The 27515-nt window shown below is 63.8% G+C and overlaps 3 protein-coding genes across 3 annotated transcripts in view; all 3 read right to left on the bottom strand.

The window, feature by feature from the left end:
* Nucleotides 1-343: 343 nt before the first annotated feature.
* On the bottom strand, nucleotides 344-6350 carry FAM171A2 (family with sequence similarity 171 member A2). The gene is given in 9 exon segments (XM_039565803.1): nucleotides 344-750; nucleotides 753-970; nucleotides 972-1625; nucleotides 2164-2290; nucleotides 2632-2748; nucleotides 2850-3026; nucleotides 3118-3276; nucleotides 3422-3514; nucleotides 4385-6350. Coding segments are annotated over 9 exon segments (2373 nt in total). The 5' UTR covers nucleotides 4806-6350.
* Nucleotides 6351-8471: 2121 nt separating this feature from the next.
* On the bottom strand, nucleotides 8472-16410 carry ITGA2B (integrin subunit alpha 2b). Its single transcript, XM_039565950.1, is given in 31 exon segments — nucleotides 8472-8674; nucleotides 8999-9121; nucleotides 9197-9304; nucleotides 9536-9649; nucleotides 9830-9940; nucleotides 10023-10175; nucleotides 10275-10377; nucleotides 10448-10528; nucleotides 10621-10700; nucleotides 10782-10874; nucleotides 11279-11426; nucleotides 11503-11573; nucleotides 12300-12413; nucleotides 12598-12749; nucleotides 12827-12882; nucleotides 12997-13101; nucleotides 13188-13233; nucleotides 13331-13513; nucleotides 13622-13831; nucleotides 13963-14014; nucleotides 14165-14224; nucleotides 14333-14376; nucleotides 14602-14649; nucleotides 14726-14851; nucleotides 15043-15088; nucleotides 15412-15461; nucleotides 15530-15695; nucleotides 15779-15876; nucleotides 15956-16066; nucleotides 16069-16085; nucleotides 16161-16410. Coding segments are annotated over 31 exon segments (3123 nt in total). The 5' UTR covers nucleotides 16307-16410; the 3' UTR covers nucleotides 8472-8566.
* Nucleotides 16411-19733: 3323 nt separating this feature from the next.
* GPATCH8 (G-patch domain containing 8) overlaps nucleotides 19734-27515 on the bottom strand; it is a 54619-nt gene continuing 46837 nt past the window's right edge. The window contains 3 exon segments of the mRNA XM_039565590.1: nucleotides 19734-21452; nucleotides 21454-23743; nucleotides 24128-24258. Of these exon segments, the coding sequence (XP_039421524.1) occupies nucleotides 19917-21452; nucleotides 21454-23743; nucleotides 24128-24258 (3957 nt within the window). The 3' untranslated portion in view covers nucleotides 19734-19916.

Raw genomic sequence — 27515 nt, 5'->3', positions numbered from 1 at the left:
TGGTGGCAGGATGTTGGTGTGGGGAGGGTGGTGGGATGGCGTGGCAGTAGGATGGGACAGTGACAGACAGGACAGGGTGGTGGGAGGGTGGGATGGGGATGACAGCAGTGGGATAAGATGATGGCTGTGTGGGATTGCGGTGGGATGGGACTGATGGGACAGGATGACAGTGGGAGGGGATGGTGGTGGGATGGCAGTGGGCTGGCACAGCGGTGGGACAGTGACAACACAGGACGGTGGTGGGCTGAGACGGGTGACAGCAGCGGTGTCCCTGCCACCCCAGCACCCCCCAGCCCCCGGGGCTTGCCCCCACCCCGGGACCCGGGGCCCGCCCTTCGCACACTCACTTGACATTGAAGACCATCAGTGGCCGCTCCTCCCGCTTCTGCCAGGGGCTCTTGCGGTCGCCCCCCTCGTCCCCGCCGTCGCCCGCCTCGGCCAGCGCCTCCTCCTCGGGGCTGGTCAGGGAGTCTCGGGGGGCTTCGCTGGCGCTGCTGCGCCCGCTGCCCCCTCCCCGCCGCCCCCCGCTGCCCGCCTCCAGCAAGGGGGCCAGCGAGCTGTCCTCGGGGGAGGCTGCGGGCAGGGCAGGCCGGGGCCCCCCGTCCTCTCCCCCGCCTCCGGCGGCCCGGGGGAGGCGGGGAAGGGGCGCGGCGCCGGGGCCGGGGCCCCTCTCGCTGCCCTGCAGGTCGATGTAGGAATGCCGAACCTGGGAGGAGCGCCCGTCCAGGGACACGAACCAGGCTCTCGGGGTGGCGGCCCCCCCAGTTCCAGGAGCTGCTGCCCTGCCAGCGCCTGCAGCTCCCCGTTGAGCTGGGCCACCGCCGACCCGTCCAGCAGCACCGGGATGGCCACCGAGCCACTCACCGGCTGGGGGGCCCGAGCCCCGCCCCAGTTTTCCCCCTCCTCGAAGGGCTGCCCGGAGGAGGGGGCGGGCGGGGGGCGCGGCCGTCGCCGCCGTCGAGCCGGGTCCCCCATCGGCTTCGGGGGGACCCTCGGGCTCGCCGGGGGCCAGGCGCATGTAGCGGGCGGGGATGAGGAGGGTGGGCATCACCCCCCGGTAAACATCCTCGGGCCCCCCGCCGCGGTCCAGGGGCCCGCAGAGGAGCAGGGGGCCGGGGGGGGCCAGCGAGGGCGGGCGCGGGGGCGGCTCAGGCAGCGGGTGCTCGGTGGGCTGCGCCCCGTAACGGGAGAACGAGGGCGAGGGGGGCCGCGGGGGGAAGGCGGGGGTGCCCCGGGGGTGCTCGTCGGGCGGCTGCAGCCCGTCCACCGAGCGGGCGGCCCGGAGGCCGAAGGCTTCGCCGGGGCGCCCATAGTCCTCGTGGGCGGGGGGCTGGCGGCGGCGGGGGCCCAGCGTGGCGGCCGGGGGCCGGGGGCCGGCGCGGAGCGGGGCGGGGGCCGGCGGCTGGAAGAAGTCCGGCCGGGCGGGGGTCAGCTCGCGGGTCGAGGGGGGCAGGCTGGGGGTGGGCAGGTCCGTGTCCCCCCCCGAGGAGGCGGTCTCCAGATGGCTGCCCCCGCACAGGAGGTCCAGCTGGGACACCGAGGTGGCCTGGTCCCGGCGCGCCGCGTCCAGCGGCCCCGGCAGCGGCAGCTTGCGGTGCTGCGCCCGCGGCTTCAGGCACCGCCGCCTGCGGGGACACGGGGGCGATGGGGGCGGGGGTCCCCCTGCTTCCCCCCTCCCTCGCCTGCTGGAGGGAGCTACAGGAGGGGGCTACAGGGCACCCAGGGGTGCTGGGGAGTGGTGTGTGCCCCCCCAAATCCAACTAAAGAGCACCCAGGGGTGCCACAGGCTGGTGCCTCCTCCCCATAGCCAACTATAGGGCATTTGGGGGTTCCAAGGGGTAGTGACCCCCTATAAGTGGCTACAGAGCACTCAAGGGTGCCAGGAGGGTGGTGCCCCTTCCCCATAGTCAGGTCTAGGGCACCTGGGGGTGCCATGGGGTGGTGCCCCCCTTCCCAAAGCCAGATATAGGGCACCCAGGGGTACCAGGAGGATGGTGCCCCCTCCCCATACCCAGTTATAGGGTGCCAGGGAATGCTCCCCCCAGCTATGGGGCACGCAGGGGTTACAGGTGGGTGCTGCCCCCCATTCCCACATGGAATGTTGGGTGGGGGGTATGTTCAGTTCCCACCCCCCACCATGGTCAGGATGCAGCGGGTGCTGACCTGCAGTAGTAGATGAGGAGGCAGAGGAGGATGAGCACGAGCAGGGCGAGGGCACCCAGGATGGTGAGGAGGAAGATGGTGTGGTAGGTGGTGATGTCTGTCACACCCGCTGCCATCGCCACCAGCCCTGGGGACAACAGGCTCAGAGGGGGAAACCCCCCCCCCCCCAAATAGTACCCTGGGGGCTGCCCCCTGCCCCCGGACAGCCCTGGGACAGAGAGGCAAAGGGAACCCCCACCAGAGCACCCCAGGGGGCTGTGATGTCCCCCAGCCTCAGCCCTGGGGACAATGGGATCAGGGGGGAACCCCCACCCCACCAGGAGCACCCCAGAGTGGTCCCACCCCCTTCAGGCAGCCCTGGGACAGGGGGTTCAGAGAGGGAAGCACCCCAGGGTGCTGCCACCCCCTCCCCAGCCAGCCTGTCCCCAGGGACCCAGGCTGGGGGGACACCCACAGGTGTCACCTTACCTGTACTGGGGGAGGGCAGAGCTGCTGCCCAGTATCCCAACTGGGAGGAGACAAACGTCCAGTACAGCTGCCGGCCTTCCCTTCGGATCAGCCCTGTCCCGTTACGGACCCACAGCCCTGCAGGGACACACCGGCCTGAGACCCCTCCAACTCATCACACCCCCCGCCACCCACAGCAGGAGCTGTGTCCTCTTCTGCCACCCCCAGCCAGCACTCACCGCTCTTGGGGTCAAACCTCCAGGCTGGCACACTGGTGGCCACCACGGCCGCGGCGTCGGGGGCCAAAGGGATGGACAGGTGGACGGGGCCGGCCAGCGGCACCTCAGTCCCGTTCCCGGTGAACAGGTGGACGCTGACAGCCGCCACCGGTGCCAGCTCCAGCCAGGTGCCATTGGCTGCGGGGACAAGGACGGGGACATCCCTAAGGGGGGCCACATGGTGTGTGTCGTCCCCCCCCACCCCCCAAGTCCTCGGTGTCCCCCATACCGCTGCCGTCCTGCTCGGCCCCGAGGAAGGCGGGGAAGGCGCGGGCCAGGCTGGGGCCGGAGGCAGCGGTGAGGGACGCGGCGAGCTGGCTGTAGGTGGAACTGCGGGGCAGGCGGGCTGCCCGCCGTGGGAACTGCGCCCACGGCTGCCCACGGCCACCTGCGGGGACACGGCAGGTGGCATCACCCGGGGGGACTGATGGTGTCACCCACTGCCATCCCCACGGCTCAGCCGCGGGGCACAGGGTGGGTGGCAGCACTCGGGGGGGCTGGTGGTGTCACCCACCGCCATCCCTGTGGCTCACCTGGGGATCCCAGAAGGATCTGGACCAGGTCCTCGTACAGGATGAGGGTGGCCGGGCGCTCCGGGAGCAGGTAGAGGCTGATGGAGGCGTAGACTGCAAGGGGAGCAGGGGGTGATGGGGGACCCCAAAAATACACACACCTGGACCCCAAAAATACACACACACACTCCTCCCAGGCTTGGGGGAGGACTGAGGACTGATGGGGGAGATGGGCTCTGCAGAGAGGGTGGGGAAGGGGGAGACAGCAAGGGGTGAGATGCATGTGGGGATGGGGACAGGAGGGATGGCTGGGGGCAGGGTGGGCCACCCCCTCCACAACCCCATCCATGCCCCCTCCATCCCCATCCCTGTACCACTTCATCCTCGTACCCCCCATCCCCACACCCCCATCCCCATCCTGTACCCCACAATCCCTGTACCCACATCCCCACCCCCCCAGATGAGTGCTCCCACGTGTCCCAACCCCTCCCCAGGTGACCCCATTGATGCCACCCCCACTCCCCCCTGCCCTGGGGAGAAGGGCTGGAGCCCATCCCAGGGGACACCCCCAACATCCCCTGCCCTGGGATGGGGGGACTTTGAGGCCACCAGGACATGCTTTTCCCCTCCCAAAGGGGCCAGACCCCTCCCAAACACCCTTCTGTAAGGGACCCCTACATCAAAACCTCTTAGCGGTCCCCTGTAAGAAAGGGACTGAGGTCCCAGGAAGGGACTAAGGACCCCACACCAGGCTCAGAGCCTCCCAGTCCAGTACAGAGCCACCCTCGAAGAATTTAGGACTCCAATCAGACCCAGAACCCTCAGAAGGGATTGGGGATCCCCCATAAGGGCTCAGATCCCCACAGGAAGGATTGTGTCCCCCAGTCAGACTCAGAGACCCCAGCAAGGGATTGGGGACCCCCAAGCAGAGCCCCCCAGGAAGGCACTGGGGTCCCCCCCAGGTTGGGGGTCCCGGTGACTCACGTGGCAGTTTGGTGACACGCCAGGGCACGGAGGCGGTGACGTATCCGCGGCGTGCGGCGGTGACGAGCAGCCAGGAGCCCAGGCGGTAGGGCACGGGCAGGACCCCGGTGCCCGTGTGGTCGGTGGTCCCGGCTGCCAGCGCGCTGCGGGCGCCGAACACGTCGAGGGCTGCCTGCACCAGCGGGGCCAGTGTCCCGCTCTCGAACACCTGCACCCGCAGCAGCACCTCTGGGGGACACGGGGAGGACACCGGCGTGGGCACGGGCACCGCACCCCCACAGCACCAGCGGCACAGGGGACAGGGTGGGGGGACACTGTGGGGGTGGGGGGACACATCCCGGGAGTCACAGCCACTAACCCAGGGGGTGCGGCCACCATCCCAGGGGGCATGGCCACCATCCCAGTGGTTCATGGCCACCATCCCAGGAGGTCATGGGCACCATCCTGATGGATGATGGGCACCACCCCAACAGGTGGTGGGACCTGTCCTGCTGGGTCATGGCCACCATCCCCATCACAGGGGTCCATGGCCAACAGCACAGGGGGTCCAGCCACCATTGCAGCAGGTGGTGGGACACACCCTGCCAGGTCATGGCCACCATCCCAGGGGGGTCATGGTCACCATCACAGCCACCATCCTGGTGGGTGATGGCCACCATCCTAGATGGGGTGGGACTCATCCCAGTGCCCACCATCCCCAGCAGGTCACAGCCACCACCCAGGTGGGTCACAGCCACCACCCTGGCAGGTCACAGGTGATCCCCCCAGACAGCAGGCACTGTCCTGAGGGGGTGTGAGCATCACTGCTGTGCCCACCCTGTGCCCCCTCGAGGGGGCTCCTGGCCCCAGGGTGCCGTGCCCACCCGGGTGGGTGCATCCAGTCCCTCACTGCCAACCCCTCCACCAGAGGCCACCCCCAGGGTGCTGCTCACCCCTGTCCCAAGGTCAGGGACCTTGGGGATGTCTCCACCCCAGCAGCTCCCACCGGCAGCAGAGGGAGAGATCCCCCCCGGATCCCCTCCGCCAGTCCCCGCTGCAGGACAGGGGAGGGCCCGGCTCGAGGGAGGAGGGGACCCTAAACCCCCGTGTGCCCCCGGCCCCCCCGAGCCAGCGCCATCCTGCGCATGATCCGCAGCCCTTGGCAGCTGTCCCGGCTCCGGCGCCGTCACCCAGGCAACGACCTCCTTCATCCCGCGCCCCGGGGCTCCCGTCCGGCCCCCCGCAGCCCCGGAACCCCCCCACTCCACCGGGCACCCACCCCGCCCCGGCCCCGGCCCAGATGTGGCAATGGGCGAGGGGGGGAAATTCGCAGCAGCTGCTTCAGCGATGCACAGGGGCGGGGGGCGGGTGTCAGGAATGGAGGGGCTGGGGGTGTCCCCCCGCATGGCCGGCACCCGCGGGCAGGAATGTCCCTGCGGCCACACGCCGGCCACCCGCAGCTGCCGGGGGACAGCTGGCACCAACGGCGACCCCGGCGTCCCCCGGAGAGAGGGAGCCATCCCCAGCACGGGGGCACAGGCACGGCCGTCCCTTCCCCAGTCCCTGTCCCCCTACCGTCATCAAAGGTCCCCAGAGGGGGGTACGGCCACCGCGAGGCACGCTGCCCCCCCGCTGGCTCCCCAGTGCCTCCCCGTCTGACCCCACGGTCCCATGAGGCGGGGCGGGGGGTGCCAGGCCCTGGGGTGGCAGTGACGAGCCCTGTCATGTCTGTCACCCCGCGGGGATGGGGATGGGCAGGGGTGACGCCAGCGGGGAGCTGAGCCAGCACAGACAAGACGGGCCAGGGACCCCCCCTCACCCCACAGAGCCCCTCGCACGCCCGGGCACGTCTCACCCTGGCACACGGGCTCTGTCAGGAGGGTTTGGGGTGCAGGAGGGGGTCACAGGGAACCGCGGGGACCCCAAGGCCCACCCTGCCTGCCGGGTGCACCCCCACCATCCTGCACCCCCGGGTGCTGCTCAAGGACCCCCCCATCATCATGCACCCCCTGGCCTGGGACCCCCACCCACTATCAGACACCCTCAATCTCTGCTCAGGACCCCCACCCACCCTCTTGCACCCCCAAGCTCTGTCCATGATCCCCACCCAACTTCCTTCACTCCCTGGTTTGTGACCCCCACCCACCATCACCAGCCCTTGGCGCTGCCCGGGACCCACCCCCCCACCCTGTACCGCAAGGTCTGGGACCACCCCCACACTCTCGTCCCCCCCCAGCTCTGTCCGTGACCCCCACCCACCCAGCTGCACCCCCTGGCACTGCCCAGGCCCCCCACCCACCACCCTCTGCTCGCCGGTGGCCAGAACCGCCCGGGGAGGGGGAGCCAGACGGACAGACGGGGGTGCGGCCGGACAGACAGAGCTGGGGACGGACGGAGGATGGACAAGGGGGGTGGACGGGGGGAATGGAAGGCGGGCGCGGGCGCGGTGGGGGGCGGGTGGGCAGGGATGGAGGTGTCGGAGCCGGGGGGGCCGGGGAATGTCGGGTCCGGGGGACCCGGGTGGCCGGGAGGGGATGGGGGTGTCGGGACCGGGGGGATTCGGGGCGGGGGGTGGGCGGGGATGGGGTGTGGGGGCCGGGGGTGCCGGGGAGCGTCGGGGCGGGGGTCGGGCGGGGGCTGGTGCTGCCGAGGGGGTGTCGGGGCCAGAGGATGCCGGGGGGAAGTCGTGGCGGGGGTCGGGCGGGGATGGGGGGGCCGGTGCTGGGATCGATCGGGGGGGTGGTGCCGGGGGGGGGGATCGGGTTCAAAGGATGCCGGAGGGATGTCGGTGCGGGGCTCGGGCGGGGATGGGGAGTGGGGGCGTTGGTCGGGCTGGGGTGGTGCGGGGCAGGGGGGTGGGGGCCAAGGGATGCCGGGGGGATGTGGGCGCGGGGATCGGGCGGGGAGGGCGGCGGGGGGTGTTGCCGGCGGCGCCCCCCGCCCCGCACACAAAGGCCGCTCTCACCGTGCGCTCCCGGCTCCGCCGCGCCCCGCGCCCGCCGCCCGCCCGCGGCCGCCAGCAGCAGCAGCACCGGCAGCGGCGGCAGCGGCGGCAGGAGGCGGCGGGGCCGCATGGTGGCTCCGCGCCGTTACCCCGCCATGCCCGGCCCGCCCGGCCCGTCCGCCCGCCCGCCGCGGGGACCGGGCTCCACCTGCCGGAGCCGCCGGGCACGGCCGCCCAGTGCCCACCCCCGGAGCGGCACCGCCCCGGCACCGGGACCACCCCCGGCACCGCCCCGAGACCCCCAGACCCACCCCCGGTACCGCCCCAGACCCCCGGCACCGCCCCCTGCACTGCCCTGGGAGGGAGGGCCGGGACCCACCGCCGGTACCGCAACTGCCTCCGCAGCCCCTCCCCGGGACCGCTGCGGGACCTGGACCGGGACTCGGTACCGGCATCGGCATCCCGGGACTGACCCTGGTATTGGCAGCGGCATCTCAGGACCCGCCCCCGACATCGGCACCGACCCCCAGATCCACCTCTGACACTGCCTCGAGCCCCGGCACTGCCCCCGGTACCGATCCCGACCCCTGTACCCACCCCCGGTACCACCCCGGGACCAGGACCGGGACCCGCACTGCGGGACTCACTCCGATACTGGCACCGGCAGCCTCGCACTGCCCGCGGTACCGCACAGGCCTCCCGGGACCCATTCCCGGCTCCGCTCCAAGCCCCGGGACAAGGACATGGTACCGGCACCGGCATCCCCGGACTGACCCAGTACCGGCACCAGCACCCCAGGACCCACTCCCGGTACTTCCTTGAGTCTCACTGTCGACCCCCGGTACCGCAGCGGCATTTCGGGACTGGCCCTTGGCACTGCCCCGACCCCCCGGACTCATCCTCGGGACTGACCCCAGTACCGTGACCCACCCACGGTACCAGCACCAGCCCCGGTACGGATTCCAAAGCGCTGCACAAGCCCCCAGGACTGACCCCGGCACCAACCCCCACCGCCCTCCCGGGGCACCCCCACAAGGGCACACGGGGGTCCCCAAAAGCCTCCCTGCCCCCCTGCTGCGCCGTGTCCCCTGCGGGACCCCCCCGGTGCGGGTCCGGGGGGGCACAACCACATCGCCATGGGCAGCACCCGAGGGCCAGGCGGGGATTTATTGTCCGGGGGGAGCAGAGGGGGGCTGGGGTCTCACGGGCACTCGGGGGGGCTGCGCGGGGTGGGGCACAGGGGGACCCCGGGGACACCGCTAGTCCTGGGCATCCCCCGGCTCCTGGGCGTCCCCCGGCTCCTGGGCCTGGACGGGCTCCTGCGTGTCCCCCTCGGTGGGCGGGCGCGTCCTCTTGAAGAAACCCGTCTGGAAGGGGACACGGTGACAGTCGGACCCCGGGGGACCCCGCGGCACCAACCCCGGGGATCCCACAGCATCAGCCCCCCAGAGGTGCCACAGGGACCCCATGACAGCTCCTGAGGGACCCCCTGGCACCAGCCTCTGGGGACCCCACGGTGTCACCCGCCTGGGACCTCACGGCATCACCTGTGCTGCTGTCCCCCCATCCTGCCCCACATCCCCCGCCCCCAGCACTATGTCCCATGTTTCATGGTCCCTCTGGTGTCGGTGAGGCCCCACAACCATGGTGGATGTCACCAGCGTCCCCAGTGTCCCCCTGGGCCCACTCACCTTCCACATGAGGAGGACGAGGAGGGTGAGGAGCAGGAGCCCGGCCAGGACCCCCAGCACCACCCACCACACTGGCACAGGGCCCTCGCCCCCGGGGCTGGCACGCACCACGTGGGTGTCGGTCTGCAGAGGGACAGGTGGGTGACACCGCTGCCACCACGGCCTGTCCCTGTGTCCCCACACCCACGCCAGCCCTACCTCGGCCTTGCCAGTGGGCAGGACCCGGGGCTGGACGCGGTAGGGCATGGCCGAGGTGTTGAACCACGCTTGTGACTGGATGCAGAACTGCGTCAGGAGGTGCTCCCGCTAGGGACGGACGAGGTGACACACGAGGGACACATGGGGACACATGGGAACACATGGGGACACATGGGAACCTGGCGTCAGGGGTGCTGGCAGCTAACAGGGCGCCCATGACCCCACACATGGTATCCCCAGGGTGCTCTCTGGGGACCACCATGCAGGAAGGGCCATGGCAGGGATGCCCTGTGGCCACAGTGCCACCCCAACCCCTCTGCCCCCAGGAGGGGACAGTACCTGCTGCAGGGTGTCCATCCAGAGCAGGGCGTGGACGCTGACCAGTGCCCGCTGGTCCTTGCCCAGGCTGGGCACGTGGCAGGTGATGTCCACGCACGTGGCATTGTCACAGTCCTGAGGGACAGCGGTGGGTGCTGGGGGTGCTGGGGGGCCCCCAGCCCCGGGGACACTCCCAGCCCTGTACCCACCATGGGCTGCAGTCCCCAGGGTCACCCAGGGGATGCGGTCCCCCGCCCTGGCACCCCCAGCCCCGCACCCATCACAGCCCGCAGCTCCCCGGGGTCACCCGCTCACCACACGGACGAGGTCCCCCAGGCCGGCTCCCGGGGGCGGCTCCGCCTCCCGGCGCTCCCGCTGGTGGGTGCCGTTCCCGGGCGCTGCGGCGGTCGGGCGGGGGATCTCCAGCTGGAAGGGGACACAGAGGTGGCACCCACTGCCCTGACTCGCCCCAGCGCCCGCGGGTGGGCAGCGGCCCCGCAGCCCCTACCTGGGCGGGGTTGAGGGCGGGGTGGTGGGAGCAGTTCATGCCCCCCTCGGTGCCCAGCTCCAGCAGGTAGAGCAGGACGTGGTCGCCCAGCTGGTGGGGGACGGCGAGGCTCAGGGTGACCCCGCTGACGGTGCCGGGACCTTTGTTGTGGAGCTGCAGGAGGACGGTGGGGTGATGCCCAGCGCAGGGGGTGACGCCGGGGAGGGGACAGAGGGGGACATCCCCTGAGCACCCGCGGGTGCAGTGTCCCACCTCATAGACGTGCTCCACCTTGATGCCGTGGTCCTCGAGCCGCCGACTGCCCTCCACCCGGTGCCAGCTCGTGGGCAGCACCGTGGTGGCAGGCAGGGAGGTGCTGGTGGGAGAGGAGGGTCAGTGTCCCGCTCTGTCCCCCCCATTGTCCCCATGTCCCCCCAGACCCTCACCCTCGCAGCTCCATCTCTGCCTCTGCCTCCACGGGCACTGTCACCGTCACCGACGCGTTGCTGGGGCTGGGGCTGTTCTTGCTGTGGGGACACAGAGACATGAGGGATGGACTCTGAGTTTGGGCACCGTGTCCCAGCAGTGGGTGGGGGGCAGGGGGACAGCAGGGCGTCACCTCCGCAGCTGGAGGTGGAAGGTGATGGCGTCCCCCATGTCCTCCAGCCCGGACACGCTCAGCTCCAAGTCCACGGTGATCTGGGGGACAGCACAGGAGAGGGGCAGGTGGGTGACCAGCCCCAGTGGGTGACGGGCACAGCAGGGACCCCGTCTCCTTACCTGGGCTCCCGCTTTCATGGGGTTGCCCAACTCACAGAGTACCACACGGGTCCCATTCTCCTTCTTGGGGTTGCAGCTGAGCTTCTCCTGCCCCTGTGGGGTGGGGACATGGGACAGGGACACATCATGGACCCCCCCATGAGCCAACCACCCTGGGGACCTGCACGAGCTGAGGGCAGGGCTTGAGCCCCACACTCCAGACACCCCTGAACGCCCATCACCAGTGGGCACGCCATGGAGGGTGATGGCCACCAAGGGCAGAACATGAGCCCCCCAGCCCAGGGTCCCTGGGCACCCATCCCCACCAGGCGCAGCCATGGAAGATGATGGAGATGGAGGATACAGTGTAAGCCCCCCGATGTGGGTCACCCCCTGTGCTGGGCATCCCCCAGCACCCATCACCACTGGGCACCCCCAAAAACGGTGATGGCTACCAAGGACAGGACATGACCCCTCCCTCCCCCCATCACCCCCGTTACCCCCCACTCGACACCCACCGGGATGGTGCTGCGGGCAGCCTGGTAGTGGGTGCCGGGGGGCAGCTGCACCCTCAGCTCGGCCTCGAAGGCGCCTTCGCCCGCGTTGGTGGCGTTGGCGCGCAGGGAGAGCGCGGCCTCCGCCCCGATCAGCAGGCGTTGGCTGGGGCTGGGGACATGGGGACAAGGCTCAGCACCCCGAGGGGACACCGAGCACTCCCTCACCCCCCCCCCGCGGTGCTCACGTGTCAGCGGCCAGGTGGAGGTCGGGGACACAGAGGTTGTCATCGCCACAGTCCTCCAGGATGATGTGGGTCTGGGAGGGGACAGGGAGGGGACAGGGAATCCCCCATCCAGGGTGAGGTGCGGGAGGGGGAGTCATTGGGGACAGCAGGGGACACGGGGGGACATCCTGGGGAGGGATTGGGTTGGTCGGGGGACCAGAGGGGACATCCCAGAGGGAAGATTTGGGACAGGACAGGGTAGAGAGGGGACGTTCCAGGGAGAGACTGGGGATGGTGGAGCAGAGGGAAGTGACGTCTCCGGGAGGGAAGAATGGGGACAGCAGAGGGGACATCCAGGGGACGACTGGGGACACACCAAGGAGGGAGCAGGGACAGCAGGGGGAGATCCTGGGGAGGGATTGGGGATGGCAGAGGGGACATTCTCGGGGTGGGAATGGGGACGGTGCTGGGTACAGAAGGGATATCCCAGGGGACTGCAGATTGGGGACTGCAGGGTGAGCACAGAGGGCAGAACGGGAGGGATACACCAGGGAGTGGCAGGGACAGTGGGGGGGCACATTCCAGGGGGAATGAGGGACAGTGGGGGGGTAGGAGCCACATCCCGGTGGAAACTGGGGACAGTGGGGGGGACAGGGGCAATGTCCCAGGGGGATGTTGGGGACACTGGTACAGGCTGGGAACCCCGGAGCTGAGCACACCCGGGCTGGGGGTACCCACACGTGCCCTGGCCCAGCCGTGGGGATGAGCCCACCCCGTGTCACCATGGTGACGTCCCCCCACAGCCACGTCCCCCCTACCTGTGCCTGCACCAGGGTGTCCCCGTAGAGCACCAGCCCTGGGGCCTCTCTGGGCAGCGTCAGGGCCACGCTCAGGGCCACCGGGCTCAGCTTGTCCTTGAACTCGGCCTTGTCCTGGGGACATCCGTGGGCAGAGCACTCTGGAGGGCATCCCGTGCCCACCCCACCCTAGGGCCCCCACCCATCACTGTCCCCATCCCTGTTACCCACCCTTCTGGGACACGGGGACACCGTTATCCCCAATCCCTGTCCCCTTTCCTGTCCCCCACCCTCTGCCGCGCTGTCGCTGTGCCCGTACCCGCAGGTAGGCGGTGAGGTTGCTGCACACAGGGGGTGTCCCCGGTGCCACCACCAGCTGTTCCTGCCAGGACGATTGGTGTCCCTGCAGCAGCAGGACCCTGCGCGACGACCGGGGCTTCAGCCGGTCCAGCTGCAGCTCGGCCTCCAGGTCTGGTGGGGAATGGGAGGGTGACACTGGTGACACCCCCGCAGTGCCCGTGTGCCCCCCGGGTGACACTGGCACTCACCGATGCTCTGAGGGATGCGCTGGCCCGTCACGCTGACACAAAACACCACGTGGAAGCTGCGGGTGGACAACACCAACAGGTGCTCAGGGACCTGTCCCATCCCCACGGTGGGGTCCCCATGGTCCCCACAGTGGGGTCCCCATAGTGTTCCCGCGGCAGTGCCCCCTCACCAGCTGACACGGACACTGGAGCCGGGCAGGACACAGTCAAGGACCTCAGGGTTCAGCCCGTCGGGGACACTCAGCTGGGTCTGGGCCACCACCACAGGTAGTCCCCTGGGGCACGGGGATATTGCTGAGGTGCCAGGGGACCCAGCAGGGGACCCAGCAGGACCCGGGCCACCGCAGGGACGGGCACTCACTGGTACACGGCCACCTTGGCCGCCCCGTAAGCCCCCACGAGCAGATCTGCGGGGACAAGCGGAGGGTCGGCGCCGGGGTGGTGACACCGGGTGGCAGGGCGGTGGCAGGGCGGTGGCAGGGCGGTGTCGTGCCAGGCCTGTACCCGCGTAGCCGTTGCCGTCCAGGTCGGTGGCACCACGCAGGGCGAAGCCGAAGGCGGCGGGGCCGGGGAAGGGGCTGTTGAGGCGCTGCGTGGGCACCGGAGCCAGCCCCTCGCTCTGCCCGCGGAAGATGAAGACCTGCCCGCTGCCACTGTCACCCCCCTGCGGGGCACCCACGGCCACGTCTGGGGACAGAAGGGACGTGAGCGCCCGCCCAGGCTGTTCTGCCTCAGTTTCCCCAAGGCGCGGCACCGGGGGTGGCACGGCCCCGCCCCACCCCGCCGCGGTGTTACCGCCGAAGCCGTCCTTGTCCAGGTCCCCGAGGCTGGCGATGGCGGCGGCGAAGCGGCCGTAGGGGTGGGTGCCCGTCAGGGTCTGGGGGGGCCCAGCGAGGGGCTGCTGTCCCCGCCCCAGGTAGAGGTAGAGGCGCCCCAGTTCGCTGCGCTGCCCGTCGGGGCGCCGGGCCATGTACAGGGGGGCACCCACCAGCAGGTCGTCCCGCCTGTGCCCGGCGCGGGGTCAGGGTCAGGGTCCCCAGATTTGGGGGCCGGGGGCACCCAGCGGTGTGCCAGGCACGCGGCAGCACCCCTGGGTGTCCCCATGGAGGGGGGGGGGGGACTGTCCCTACTCTCACCCGTCCCATCGACATCGGCCACTGCCACCGTGTGCCCGAAGTACGAAGCCACCTGGAAAGGGTCCGGGTAGAGGGTGCCACCGGGGGGTGCCAGGGTCCCCCCCCAGGTCGGGGGAGCTGGGGGAGCAAGGGGGTGCTGGGATGGGGGGCAGGAGTGCTGTGGAGCACCGGGGGTGCTGGGGGTGGCACAGGGCAGGGGTACCTGCTGGCTGGCGATGCCTCGCAGCCAGCGCAGAGTGTCCCCCGCAGAGAAGATCTCCACCTGCCCAGGGCAGTGTCAGACGCCAGCCCCAGCCCGGGGTGACACATGGTGGCGTCCCCTGGTGTCCCCTCGGCCAGGCACCGGCACCGGGCACTCCGCAGCACTCACCTCACCCCTCGTGTTGCTCTTGTTGGGGACCCCCACCACGTACTCTGCGACGGATGAGAGCCCTGAGTGCCCCCCCCCCCCCACACTGGGACATTGAGGGGAGCACGGGGACACCCCCGGCATGGGGGCATGAGGGCACAGAGATGGATGGGACCCCTGTCCTGGCACAACCTCTGTGCAGCCCCCTCGGGAAGGGAAGCAGGGTCACTCTGGAGCCCTGGGATGCCCCAGGCCCACCAACCCCTGTCCCCTGCACCCCCCAGCCCTACCTTTGGTTTTGGGGTTGCCATCAAACTCGCCCACAGCCACCGAGTACCCTGCAGGGAGATGGGCACTGGTGACCCCGGGAGCAGGAGCTGGCAGTGGGGCAGGGTGCCCGTGCCCCCTGCTCACCCCGGTACCCGTCCTCGTAGTCGCTGGACACCGGCGCCGTGGGGCGCCCGGGGCTCCCCGGCCACAGCAGGGACGTGCCGAGGAAGCGCCTGAGGATCTTGTCCAGCTCCACCGAGTATACGAGCCCTGGGGGACACCGCGGGGGGAGCACCGGCACTGCCGGGGCACCCGCTGCCACGCGCCCTGGGCTGCCAGTGCCACTGCGGGTGGCACTTACGGGGTACCCCACCCGGGGTGCCCTCCTCCCGCCGTGCCCACTCAAAGGGAGCAGCCCGGGAACACCAGCCGGGGTGGCAACGCCGGCGGGAAGGACTCACCCGAGAAGTAGTACCCGCCGGGGGCACCCAGCACCAGCGTCCCGTCCTGAGGGAGGAGCTGGCTCAGCATCACCCCGGGGCACCCTGGCATCTCCCCCAGGCATCCTCACCCAAGTATCCCCCACCCAAGCATCCCCCCCACTCCTAGGATCTCTCCTCCTGGAATTCCCACTCCAGCATCCCCCATCTCAGCATCCCCACCCCAACGTCCCCCACCGTTACACCCAGGTACCATCCTGGCCACACCCTCTGCATCTCTATCAGCACCCCATGGGCATCCCGGGGGGCACCCCGGCCACGCAGCCCCCTGACCCCCCCCAAGGTTCCCGAGTCCCCCAAGTCCCCCGAGCCCCTCAGGTCCCCTCTCACCGGGGTGACAGCGGCGCTGAAGCCGATCTCGCAGTAGCGCTTGTCGTGCACTGAGGGCACAGGGCAGGGTCAGACCGACGCCGGCTTGGGGCACCCCCCGCCCCCGATCCCCGCTCACCGTAGTTCGTCTGGCGGTAGGTGCCGGCCATGGTCCGGTCGCGGCAGGGCGAGTACCACACCGCGCGCCGCTGCCCCGGGCTGTGCACGAAGCAGGCGCCCGTCGGGGTGCGGAACGCCTCGTGCTGTCCCTCCATCGCGTTCCAGTGCTGCAGCGGGGCACAGACCTGGGCACGGCGGTGGGACAGGCTGGGTGCCCACCCCGCCGCCACCCAAGGCTGCCCACATCCCCCCCCCCGGATGCACTCACCACCAGTTTCCCGTCCCAGCTGGTGACGGACGCTCCCAGCCACTGGTGCGACTTGTAGGTGTGGAGCTCCAAGGTGCCCTGGCTCTCGATCTCGTCCCCTGGGGGAGCGGGAGAAGGCGAATGTGCGGAGCTGGCAACCCCCCGGCGCCCACCCCCCGCCCCACGGCGCCCACTCACCCGTAGTGTCGATGGGGAGGGGGTGGCAGGGGGTCTTGTTGGGGGGCCAGGAGCAGAGGAAGACGGCGCCGGGCTGAGCCACTCCGGGCTGGGAGGTGTTGGCACGGGGGCCCCCACCGCCACGGTGGGCCTGGGGAGGCAGAGCGGGTGTCAGGGTCGGGGGGCGGGTGCCGTGCCCGACCTCGACACCCCGGTGCCTCTCTACCTTCCCCCACTCATGTGGAAATCCAGGGCGAAGCCGAAATAGCTGCCGGGGGGTCCATCGAAGGTGGTGGGGGGGTCCTGGAGAAGCCCCAGGGTGGGGGGCAGGCGCAGCCCCCCGAGGAGCAGCAGCACCCGCAGCAGCCCCATCGTCGCCCCAAAATGTGGCCACAGCCCCGGCACAGCCCGTCCCGGGGCGTCCCTGGCTTATCTCGGGGGACGCAGCTGGGGACGGGGCCAGCGGGAACGGGGAACACAGGAAGGACCCCCCCGGAGGCACATCCGCTCCTGCAGGGAGCCAGAGAGGTGCGGGGGAGATGGATGGGAGCAGGGCGGGGGACAGGAGGTGGCAGTGCCACCGGAAGACACGGTGACAGGCTGGGGACACGGCCACAGCAGCCTGAGCCTACCGCCCGCCGGGGCCGCACCCAGCCCGCCGCGGAGTGCCGGTCTTAGGGTGGCTATTTTGGGATGTCCATCTTGGGGTGGCTATTTCGGGGTGCGGGCAGTCCCTACCAGCGGAAATGCGGCGAGGAGGGGGGAGGACAGCAGGGCACAGGGCCCCTCCATCGCCCTCGATATCCCCTCCGCAGCCGGATGGAGCTGACAGCACCGAGCCCGCCAGCGCTGGGCATCACCCCCACACTGTGTCCCCTTCCCCGGGGCAGGGACACCCCAAAACCCTGCCAGAGGAGAGGGGGGCCGGCAGCACCAGCGCTGTGCAGGGCTCTGGCAAGGGACGAGGGGCACGGTAGGGACAGCCCACAGCCAAATGAGCGAGGCGTGTCCCTGTCCCCGCGGAACAGCCGGGGCCCCGCAGCCAAGCCAGGCCTGCGGCAGCCGCGGGGGCTCAGCCCTGCCCGGACAGCGCCGGCAGCCCCCGAACGCCCCTGCAGAATTAATTTAAACTCTATTAATTAAGGACTCTCGGGCAGCTCCTCGTGCCAATCCAGAGCCGGGGGCCGGGAGAGGCCCCGGAGCATCTCCCCGGGAGCCAGCCCGTGTGAAAAGCAGCTTTCCTCCTCTCCATCTCTGAAGTTGCAGGTGGGAAGCAGGACAGGGGAGTCGGGGGGTCTCGAGGGGCACAGGGGGGTCCCCGCAGAGCCAAGCGGCACCTTGGCCCCTGATGGGGGACACAGCCCCCAGAGCCGGGGCTGCTCCAGCCCTTCGGAGCAGCTGGAGCCTCTCGGCCACCCTGGAGCAGCTGCAGTTGGAAGAGAGTGGGATTTGCCCAAAGCCGTGGCAGAGCTACGCGGGGTGGGAAGGGTGCAGCTGAGCCCGGATCAGCTCTGTGCCCCGGGAGAGGAGGACACCGGACTCAGGGACAGCTGCTCCTCCTTGGGAGGTCTCATCCCCGGCTGGCAGCAGCATCTGAACCCAGCTGGAGCCCACACCAGACCCCTTCAGGGCAGTTCGAATTCTTTATTCTATCCAATTACTTAATTTCCTGTTTCTTTCAGCACTTCCGCACCATCCCTCATCAGCCACCTCCTTCCAGGGCTACCGCCAGGGAAGGGCAGGTGGCACCCTGGACCCCGACGACCCTGCTGGCATGCAGGGGTTTGGATTTTTTCACTGTAACCAAACCAGGGCCTTTGGTTAGCAAAGGAGGGGCTGGTGCTCTACACAGCAACTCCACACCACCACAAACCATCCCATTTTTTTCCACAAATCATTGGTTTATTAGAAAGGTTTTTTCCCCTCATTTTACAGCATATATATATATTTATATATATATCTTATGTGACAAAGTTAAATACAGTCTGTTTATGCTCGTTAAGTAATGACAGGTTAATTATTTTAGCGCTATCCTGAAGTCCAAAAACAATCCCTGCCCACAGCGTGACAGGGCTGGGACACGGAGCCCTACGAAGCTCAGCTCTGACAGTAACACTGAATTGTTCGGTATTTACAGGAAATTGAGTCCCTTTTTTGTGACTGCTGTCACTCCGACCTGCTCCAATTTCTCGTTTACACAGTGAGGGAGCTCATGGGGTTTTGAGCCTTTGACTCTGCCTGGTCTCATGCTGTGCTCCAGGAGGGGACAGGGAAGATGAGGATGAGGAAGGGGACAAGGAAAGGGACACGGATGTCACCGTGTCCCCCCACTGCTCTGAAATCCCTCCCTCCAGCGGTGGTGCCCCAAGGGCTGTGACAGCCACAGTGCCCGGTGAGAGGGGACAGCAGCAGCTCAGCCCCTGCGCTGGGAGGGGGCAGCTCCCACGGGCAGTGCCACCTGCAGCCGGGGCCATGCTGGGAGAACAGGGAAATCCCTTATGGAGTAACTCGGGGTGATCCTGTGTGTGGGATGGGAACAGTCCCAAGGCTCCCCCTGCACCAGCCTCCTCCAAAGGGGAGGAAAAGGAAAGGAAAAACGGGTAAAAAGGGCAATGTGTACTCTGGGAGCAGCCCAAATTCCTGCTGCTCCCCAGGCTGCTCCAGTGCCCATTCCTATGGCAGGGAGGAACGCAGCATTACCTGCAGAGTCACTGCTACCCCCACACCCTTCACCTTGCCCAAGTCTCACCTGTTGGGTTTTTTTCTTCTGCAAAATTCTAAATGAGGAATTTTTTTTTGTTTTTACATTTTATAGTACATAAAAACTTCAAAAATACATGAGCTTGATAAAATATACATGCTTAGTTGTTCTGCATCTAGCTGAAACTATAAATTGAACCTTTACAAGTGTCTTGGGTCACCTACAGCAAACATATTTACACAGAAGCCACCAGAACAGGTACCACTAAGAACTGGCTGTAAAAAATATTATTGCGATATACTACAAATGTAACCTTTGATAGGAGCTACAAAAAGCAGCATCTTTGTTTACAGAGTTCAGTGCAATTCTTTACATAAAAAAAAAAATCCTATAAATTAATAAGGAAACCATCAGTGTTACAGAGGAAAGAACACGCTTTACACCCCGGCCACACTCCCCTGTCCTCTGTATTGCTTCAATTCCTAACAGGATTTTCCTCCTTTCTCCCATCCCAGTGCTTCTTTCCCAACACCACAGAAGATGGAATTCAGAGTGAGTTTTTCCCCCTTTCAGGAGAAGACTGATCAAAGCCCAGACTGGAATCCCAACCCCTACCCGGAGAACACCTCTCCAGTCTGGGATATCCAGGCATGTCCTGGCACGGGAGAACGCGGATGCAGGATGGAGAAGGATGGGAGCTCTGGGCACACACACAGAGCTCCTCCTCCTCTTTACACCAAGATCTTACTTCCACCTTTGCTGCTCTCACCAAGAAAAACCCACGTGTGCAGTGACGGGGGCCAAGGAACCTCCTGCAATGCCTGAAAACTGAGGCCTCCAGCCCCTCCACAGCCGACAGCTCCCGATGTTCCATCGCCGATTACAAGCCGGATTCAATCATGCTATCTTAACTAGATGACCTCATTAAAAGGATTTTTAGAGAACTTATTAGTGTGTATGAAACTTCATTTATCATATACAAGGTGGCAGAAGGAAGATGACCAAGTGTAAGAATCCAGGGGAAAAAAGCTTTTCCAAGTGTCTCGCTGTTCCAAAGGTGAAATGGTTCTTCTGGAGCGGTGCTGCTGCGTGCACGGAGGCGTCAGAGCGAGACATCCCTGGGCGTGGATACAGCCAACAGCCCAGCCCTCGAGCCTTGGCTTCTTTGGCTGCTCAAGAGTGAAAGAAGTGCTCAGGCCTCACCTGCCCACTGGCTCGACTCCAACCCCTTCCCAAAACACCAAATATTCTCCTTCCTCCGAGGTTCCTTCATTTTGTCCTTCATGTGCCATGGCTGGGTGGATGCTGCAAGTCCTGTCCTGAGAAAATGGGGTGCAGCAGGGGGTGGAGGTGCAGGGCTGTGGCAGCAGCCGCTGCCGCAGGCCTGGGAGCCAGGAGGGTCGGGTAGAGAGCGTGAGGGACCGGGTGGAAGGTGAAGGGGCCCGGGTGGATGGCGGACGCCGGAATGATGTGGATGGGATGGCTGGCCAGGAACGTGGCGGGGTGCCCCGGAATAATCGAGTGGGTCAGGTGGGACAAGGAAATGGGTGTCAGGTGTGGCTGGGGGATGTGGTGGACCTGAGCGAGGGGCTGCGGGTGCGGGTGGGGGTGGATGCCGATGGCGGCGGCGGCGGCAGCAGCGTGGTGCTGCAGGATGGCGTGCTGCACCGTCGTGATGGACGTGGCTGACGCCGCCGCCGGCTGCTGGATGTGGATGGGCTGGAGCGCGGGTGCGGCCGGCGCCAGGGCAGCTGAGGCGGGGAAGGCCTTGACTTGCTTGGCCAGCAGCTGCTGCTGGATGTGCTGCTGGGCTGCCTGCTGCAGCTTGCTGTACTTCTCCATCTCCTCGGGGGTGAAGGTGATGGGCTGGCTCTCCAGCGGGGCTAGAGAGGAATCTTCTGCCCCTTCCCGATCCCCTTCCATGCTCGGCTCCCCACTCTGAGGCACGTAGCCAGGAAAGTGCTCAACATCTGGAACTAAGGGCATCATACTGGTTTCCACTGGGACTGGCTGGTTGCCCCCGTCCATAGGCTCCGGCCCGTCACCATCGCTCGGATCCGAGAGGAAGTTGTGTGGCACGACCAGGTCTCCGGAGCCAAAGCACTCGGGGAGCGCCGGCGCGTCCAGGGGAAGGGACGGCATCTCCACAGCAGCTTCATCACGTTTCTGCTCATCCAGAGGTTTGTCCTGAATTACCATCACCACATCTTCCAGGAGAGACTGGCCAGCCAGCTGACCCTCCTCCATGCCTTGGGAACCATCCTCAGCATCCGACAGCTCCTGCTCCTCGCCCCTCTCCAAGCCAGACTCCTCGTATCTTTTGGAATTTGGCTTCCGAATGGTTGGCAGCTTCCCAATTAAAGGGAGAACTGGTTTGTTGCCTAAGGAAGGAGGCAGTTTGGGGCCAAAGTAGCCCTGGGGAGGATCTTTGAGCTTTATGCCCACCTTGTTTGCCCCTGACAGCATCTCATCAGTGACACAGGGCTTCTTCTCAACCTTCCTGGACTGCACCTTTTCCAGGAGCAGCTTTGCAGTGACGGAGTTCCTCTCCTCAGGACTGCAGTCTCCTTCCGAGGCCCGCCCCATGCCAGAGCCGCTGCTGTTCTGGGAGAGGGAGCCAGATCCTTTCAGATCCTCTCCTTTGCCATCCTCTTTCTTCAGCAGTGACCCTTCACCTCGGCCTGTCCGGAAATAGTGGGGAGATTGGGAGCGGTAGATCTTGGACCTGATGAAGTCCCTTCTGCCAGACCTTCGCTCCTCGGGGCTCTCGTGGCCCCGCGAGCCCTTCCGGGACAGGGACCTCTGCGAGTGGCTGCGGGGTGCTGCGGCTGCGGTCCCGGCTGTAGCTGCGGCTGCGCTTCCAGCTCCGGCCCGTCACGCTGCGGCTCCTCCTCTTGCTGCGACTGCGGCTGCAGCTGCTGCTGCGGCTCCTGCCCCGGCTCCTCGATCTCGACCTGCCTCGAGGGTGGGTTCGGCTCCTGCTCCGGCTCCTGGACCTGCTCCTGCTCGAGCTGTAGTCATCTTCCGACGAGGAGTATTTGCGCCGCTTCGAGCGGTGGTTTGAGCTGTTGTAGTCGGAGTCATCCTCCGAGTCCTGGGAGCGCTTGGAGTGGCAGCGGGAGCGGTCGCTGTAGTCGCTGTAGCTGTCTTCCGAGTAGCTCCTGCGGCGGCTGTAGCGGCTGTGCTCTGAGGACGCGTCCGAGCTGCTGGAGTAGGACCTGTGCGAGGAGTGCCTGTGGCCTGAGCGGGAGCGGCTGCGCGAGTGCTCGCTGCCCGAGTCGTAGTCGTCGCTGTACTGCGACGGGGACTTCTGGCGGCAGTGCTTGCCGGGGGAGCCCTCGTCGCTGTCGTCGTCGCCGCTGCTCTGCCGGCTCCGGCGGCTGCTCCGGGCCTGGGACAGAGCCGGGCAGCGCCTCCTCACACCAGGCACCTGTTGAAGCTCAGCCTTGTGTTTTTTGCTGCCATGCTCTTGGCAGGAGTCACCTCCGTCCTCTTTTTTACTGCTGCTCCCCTCCTCAGCAGACAGGGATTTCCTCTGGAACTCCTGGGAGCATCGCTTTTTCTTCTGGAAATGGCTGCAGTCTTCGGAGAGTTCAGGTTTCAGTGCCCGGTCTGACTCTGTTGAAAGGGAGGATTTACCTTTTTTGTGCCTGTGCCTTTTCCGTTTCTTGGGTTTCTCTTCCCCCAGCTCAGCTTTCCGGGCCTTCTCCTCAGCTTCCTCCTTGTGTTTGCGTTTGTGTCTGCTGGACTTTTTGTGCTTCTTTTTCTTTTTGTGTTTATGGGACCTTCCAGATTTACTCTTACCTGTTATGCTCTTACTGCTGTCCTCCCCCTCTCCCTTACCGACACCTCCCAGACCGGACTCCTGCTTGCCCTGGGATTTGTTCTCCATTTTTTGAGCAGAACTGTTCCCTACACTTTCAGCCTCCTTGGCTTTGCTCACCTCACCAGGTTCTGTGCTCTGAGTGTTGTCTTTACAAAGCCCCCCTGGATCCTTGGATTTCTCTGCCCCTTTCCCTTTTGCATCCTTGTTCCGGGAGAGCTTGAAGTCAAAGTACAGGGGGTTGCAGCTGTAGGACACAGAGGGCTCAGCTTTGGTGAAGATAAGCAGCTCTGAAGGCCACTGCAGCGTCGTGCTTTCATCCTTACTCAGAACAGGGAAAAAAGGTCCTGTGGGGTGCTTTGGTCCCTCAGAGCCATCTCTGCAGCCCAAGGCAGGAGGAGGAGCTTCTTTAGCAGTGTCTGGCTCAGGGGGGTTGTTCTCTGGAAGGTGTTTGCTCTCCTGTGTATTTTCATTCTCTGGGATGTCTTTTCGTTCCGTTTTGCCCTGCTGAGCTGCACTTTCAGTAGTACTTTGCTCCTTCTGCTGCCCCGTGCTCTCAGCAGCCTTTTCCGTGTGCTTGCCTGGTTTGGGTTTGGGGGAACTCCCCTTTTTCACTTCGTGCGCGTTTTTTTTGTTCACATTTTCAGCTTCTGTTTGCTCAGTAGCCTTCATGAAAAGCAGGAATTGAAAGTTGGGCTTTACTTTACAGTGGGCTGGGGGGATGTAGTGGTAATATTCGGGTTCCACGGCCATTGGTCCATCTTCTCGCCTCATCTTCTTCAGTTTGGATAAGGTGCTTGCCAGAGCCCCGCTGTCCTTGTCGTGCTGGTCATCGTCCTCCGCCTTGCCATCAGAATTATTGGTGCCTTCACCCTCCCCGGATTTCTGCAGGCTGCCAGCCTCCGAGGAGCCCCTCTCATCACCTTTTGCCCCATCTGCAGAACTGGACTCCTCCCCGTGGTCCTTGAAAACAGAAGCGATGGTCTCCAGCTTCACTGGGGTCTTCTTGGCGAAGGAAAAGGACACCCCGATCTTCTGCAGGGGAGCTCCCAGAGAGCTCTTAATGCCGAAGCTGATGGCCTGTGCCCCCTGGGCGGGCGTCTGGCCTGGCATCACAGTGCCTTGTCCAGTGTTCAGGAAGCCTCTGTCCGTGGTCATCTCCGTAGCCTGGCCGGAGCTCGTCTGGACGAAGGAGCCGCTGTTGGCTGCGGAATCATCGTCGTCTCCACCTTCCTCATCCACAGCCACCGTGGTGGTCCTGAACATGGGCCCACTTCCAGGAGCACTGTGGAACAGGGAGAGAGAGAACACAGCTGACTGGTGTCCCTGTCCCTCTGAAGGAGGATCCAGCCCTCAGCTGAGACAATCTCACACAGTTCAAGCGCTCTTGTACCCAGATACATGTATTAAAATATCATTATACAGCCACTCAAAGTTTTTAATAATATTAAATTCCTGAAGAAAATGTATTGCTGGATAAAGAAATTTGGGGATGCTCTGCATGATCGGTTTAGTGAATTTGCTCCTACCAAAACCACAGCATGAGCCCCAAACACCAGTGTGAAGCTTTGCTCTCAAAACCTGTGCAGTATCTCAGAGCAGGAATGCCAGCCCAGCCCAGGGCTGCAGCCCCTGGGCTCCAGGGGTGCTGGGGACCACCCAGACTCACCACTCAGGCTGCCTCCTCTGCTCAGCCAGCTCATGTAGGCGCCGCAGGGCTTTCTCCTGCTTCCTCTCATCTTTCCGGGATCTCGACGAGACATTGCGAGCAAATTCCCTTTGCTTGAGATCTTTCAACCTCTGAGGCAAAAGAAAGCAGGGACGGATCAGATCAAAGCTGTTTGTGGTTTATCCAAGAGCAGCTCTTTGCTGTAGCACTGGAAACTGTGGTGTCAAGCCCCTCCCCAGGGACATTTATTGAGCCAGGATGGAGCAACAGCATCTTAGCTCAACAAACCCCATGGAGCACATTGCCATCCTCCCAGCAGCTGAAGGAAAAGACAACTGGTGGTCACTTTTGGCTATGACTTCAAGTTCTGTGTATACCCCTTTCCAATCAACATTACCGATTTTCTTTTGCATGGACAACAAAGCTGATTTCGAAGCAACAAGCAAATTCTGGAAGGAAAAGGGGAAAAGAAGAAGGATTGTTTACTTTGCTGCTCTTGCAGGGTGCAGATGTACTTGACAAACAGTGCATGACACGAGTCAAGAGCACGGGCCAAAGGACAGGAGGGATTAGCTGGTTGATAGCCAGAGGTACCCAGGAATGACATCTGACAAAAGCAATGTACCATTACATTGGAGAAGGAGCCAAAAATCCCACGCAAATGATTTCATGAGCAAATCCAGAATACAACATACACCACAACCAGTTACTTGTTTTCCTGATAGTAGTTCTGAGGGTCTCTAAGAAACAAACTGCTCTAAAGGCAGGAGGGACTCTTGGGGTTGAATACTTTGGGGGGCAGAAGCACCAAGTTCCCCAGAATCTTATCATGAGGGAGCAAACCCGAACCCAAGGAATTTCAAACATCCTAACATCACTGATGAAGTCTAGGTAGTCAATTCTAATAGAAAATAAACATCCGAGACTTCAGAACATTTTGGAAAGTCCTTGTCTCAGAGCACTAGGAGAAAAGGCTGCTGGTTTTCCTTGGAATATATGTGGATATTCACAACATTTTTTTAGAGTGCTCTACAGAAGTTTAAGTAACAGAAAGCAACAAAGACAGACCTCCACCATCCTAAAGGGACACATTGTTCTTTTTTAGTGCACAATTCAAAACCCTTTCAAAAGGCCCAGTTCCAGAACGCATCCTGTACTCAGCTTTTGGAAAAAGTTTCATGTTTTTCAGGCATTTCGTGAAGGGCCTGAGAGACTAACGGGACTCAGAGCAGGAGTCACTTTGGAACAATTCTTGTACAGGATGTACAAATCACTGGTGAATTCTAAATACTTCTGGCTGGCTGACTCTGCCTCTTTCCTGGAGCACAGTCAGACTGCCACACACAGAAACAGTGGATCTGGAAACCAACCCAAAGCTCAAATTAGAGGAATTAAGCTGGCCCAATGTAAAGAGAACATTGCTTTGTGAAAAAGGGGGAGATTGGACAAGACAGAGGATTCTCTTACCTAATTGTATTTACTAAATGTGGTTGATTGTTACCAAAATCAGAGGGGAGGACACACAAAAAAGATACAAGTACAGACACCAGTAGAAAGAAACTCACTCTTGTGATCTGGACTCCCAAATTAGAAGGGTTTGCTTTCAATACATCAGCTGAAAACGTCACATCACAAAGAAAAAAAGAAAGTAAAAATATAACAAGAGTGGAAGAGAGAAAAAAAAAAACCAAGCAAGCATTACTAGAGAGCTGTGGGGGAGTGTGGCAGCTATTCTACAGAGCGGGAGCGGAGCCAGCGGAGCCACGGACCGAGCTGGGGGCTGGAGCAGGGGGACACACACAGACACGCACGGACACAGCAATGATCCCACCTGGAACAGCAGAGCTACTTTCACCAGGACAAGTAAAGGGCTCAAGGGTTTTGTGGTGTATGTTAAATGTTGAAGAGTAAATTTTTTCCAAGAGGAAGGAAAGAAAATAAAATAGATGGATGGAGCAATGCTATCAGCTTTTTCATGCTGATTTCGAAAGCGTGTCTGAAATGCTCCAGGAAGTTACAGCCACCAACAGCTGACAAAACTATTTAATGGGGGCTGATGCCAAGTCTCGAGATCACTCATCCATTTGGAAAAAAGCATGACCCAGCTATTTACACCAGACATGAACTGTGACCTTTTCCTCTCCAGAGGAAGGTGCAACGGTGCACTCAGAGCCCCTTGTGCCCCCAGGCATGGTCCTGATCACTCCCGGGACACAAATTGGGCTCAGAGCTGTTAGGAACAATGCAGCTGCCCCCAAGCTCTCCTGCCTCCATTACGTGGCAATTTGAATGCAGACAGAATTAAACGCCCATTATTAAACGCTGACCTTTGTGTGTCTCTGTTCCCTCAAACCTCCCACTCTCAGCACTTCCAATTTAGAGGTGCGAAGCAAATGAACTACCCCAAAGCACTGTAAGTCCAGAATATGCACCAGAGCAACTCCCAGCTGCACCCAAACCCGGGCCCTTTAGGATGACAAACCACTGGCCCTGGTGTCAAGACTGCTGAGAATTTGGTACTTCCAAAACTGGGGAAGAGTTGGTCCGGTTTTACAAAGGACCAAGAGATCTCAAGGCTGAGTTTCTTTTTGTCACACAGGAGTCAGGAGGAAAAAGGGTCTTGCTGGGGAAGTACAGGACAGAAAAGCTCCACAAATGCACCATGCCAGCTCCTCGGGAATGTAAAATACTGAACAGAACATGGCTCAGCTTCTTCGACTGACCTAAACCAACACACCTTTCACCAGAAACGACTCAAAGTCTGCAAGAGACCTGGCTGGACTGCATTATCTTCCCTAAATGCATCCTGGGGTAGGGAAAGGGGGGAAAACAGGAGCCCACACTGCTCATCTGTAAGAACAACCTGCTGCAGGAATGAAAAATACCCAGAACTTTTCAAAATAACCTCTAACTCTGCCCTCACTTATTGTTTCAAATATGTCATCGAATCCAGTGATTCATCCCCTCAAAGAGTGGATAACCAGTTCACTACAGCCATGCCCACCCTGCTCCCCAGTCCTGACTGGGAGGAAGCAATCCAAAGCCTGAAGTACAAGTTCACAGGGTGAAGGGAGCATGTGGAGCACTGAGATGCTGCTCACACACTCCAGGTCTCAGCCTGCTCAGGAAATCATTTGAACTAAACAGATATTTAAGCTCAGTTTACACTAAAGAAATTTCCATCTAATCCTGAGGAGAGTGTTTGTTATTCTAATCCCCCAAAATCTCTAAATGACTTTTTGGACCGCACCATATGTGTGGGTGTGAGCGAGGCTGGATGGGCATGGAACTGCCCTTTCCCCAGCACCACGGAGAAATTCCAGCAAGGATTTAACACAGCCACTCAACCATCCTCAGGGAGCTTCTCCCCTCTAAAAGGAGCCCTGGG

The sequence above is a fragment of the Corvus cornix genome, chromosome 27 (genome assembly GCF_000738735.6).
Source record: "Corvus cornix cornix isolate S_Up_H32 chromosome 27, ASM73873v5, whole genome shotgun sequence".
Lineage (NCBI taxonomy): Eukaryota > Metazoa > Chordata > Aves > Passeriformes > Corvidae > Corvus > Corvus cornix.
This window is presented reverse-complemented; position numbering and strand designations above follow the sequence as displayed.